The sequence below is a fragment of the Eurytemora carolleeae genome, unplaced genomic scaffold, assembly GCF_000591075.1.
Source record: "Eurytemora carolleeae unplaced genomic scaffold, Eaff_2.0 scaffold1085, whole genome shotgun sequence".
In the NCBI taxonomy this organism is placed as follows: Eukaryota; Metazoa; Arthropoda; class Copepoda; order Calanoida; family Temoridae; genus Eurytemora; species Eurytemora carolleeae.
Window position 1 is genome coordinate 119,395 of NW_019397012.1, and position 606 is coordinate 120,000.

A 606-nucleotide genomic window follows, 5' to 3' on the forward strand; every position below is an offset into this window, starting at 1 on the left:
TTGATTTATAGTTATAACGGAAAATCATCGTTTGTAAAGTGGAAGGCATAGAGTCTATGTGAAATGATCATTGGACAATTATGAAACCAGCCTATTTCATAATTTGGTTTTCTTTTAATATTAATTTTAGATTTTCTATAAAGTGATATTCCAGGGCCCAAAAGGTTATATAGAATAAATATGTGAAGTACACCTGCAGTATGGAAACAGTATAACAAAATGGCCGTTTTACAATTTTTTGTAGTAAATTCGTCTCTAATATATATTCTATTCTCTTTGCCTTTAATATTTTAAACTTAGATTTGATATAACAGAATGCATAGTTAAACAATCTATTACATTGGGTTGCAAAGATATAGAAAATCATAATTTGGGGAAAATACATAAATTCTTACTCCCGTATAACCATGTTAGGCCTGTTTATAAATAAATAAATTTTGACCCGGTACAGGATTCTTACATTGGTTACCTTCGACTACTCCTGTACCAGATCGGCCCCTGATGGAGTTACTTCCACCATTTTTAGCATGAACCTGAGATATTTGTTTTTATTATACTTTTTGAAATTTTTATCCAGTTTGCTTCATTATTATTGTTATTGTTTAT

General features: G+C 29.5%; 1 protein-coding gene across 1 annotated transcript in view; it reads right to left on the reverse strand.

Annotated features, from left to right (window-relative positions):
- LOC111711101 (uncharacterized) overlaps positions 1–533 on the reverse strand; it is a gene marked incomplete at its 5' end in the record, with an annotated part of 31,851 nt that extends 31,318 nt beyond the window's left edge. Inside the window, 1 exon segment of the mRNA XM_023485352.1 lies at positions 470–533. Coding sequence (XP_023341120.1) covers positions 470–533 — 64 coding nt within the window.
- Between the last annotated feature and the right edge of the window lie 73 nt (positions 534–606).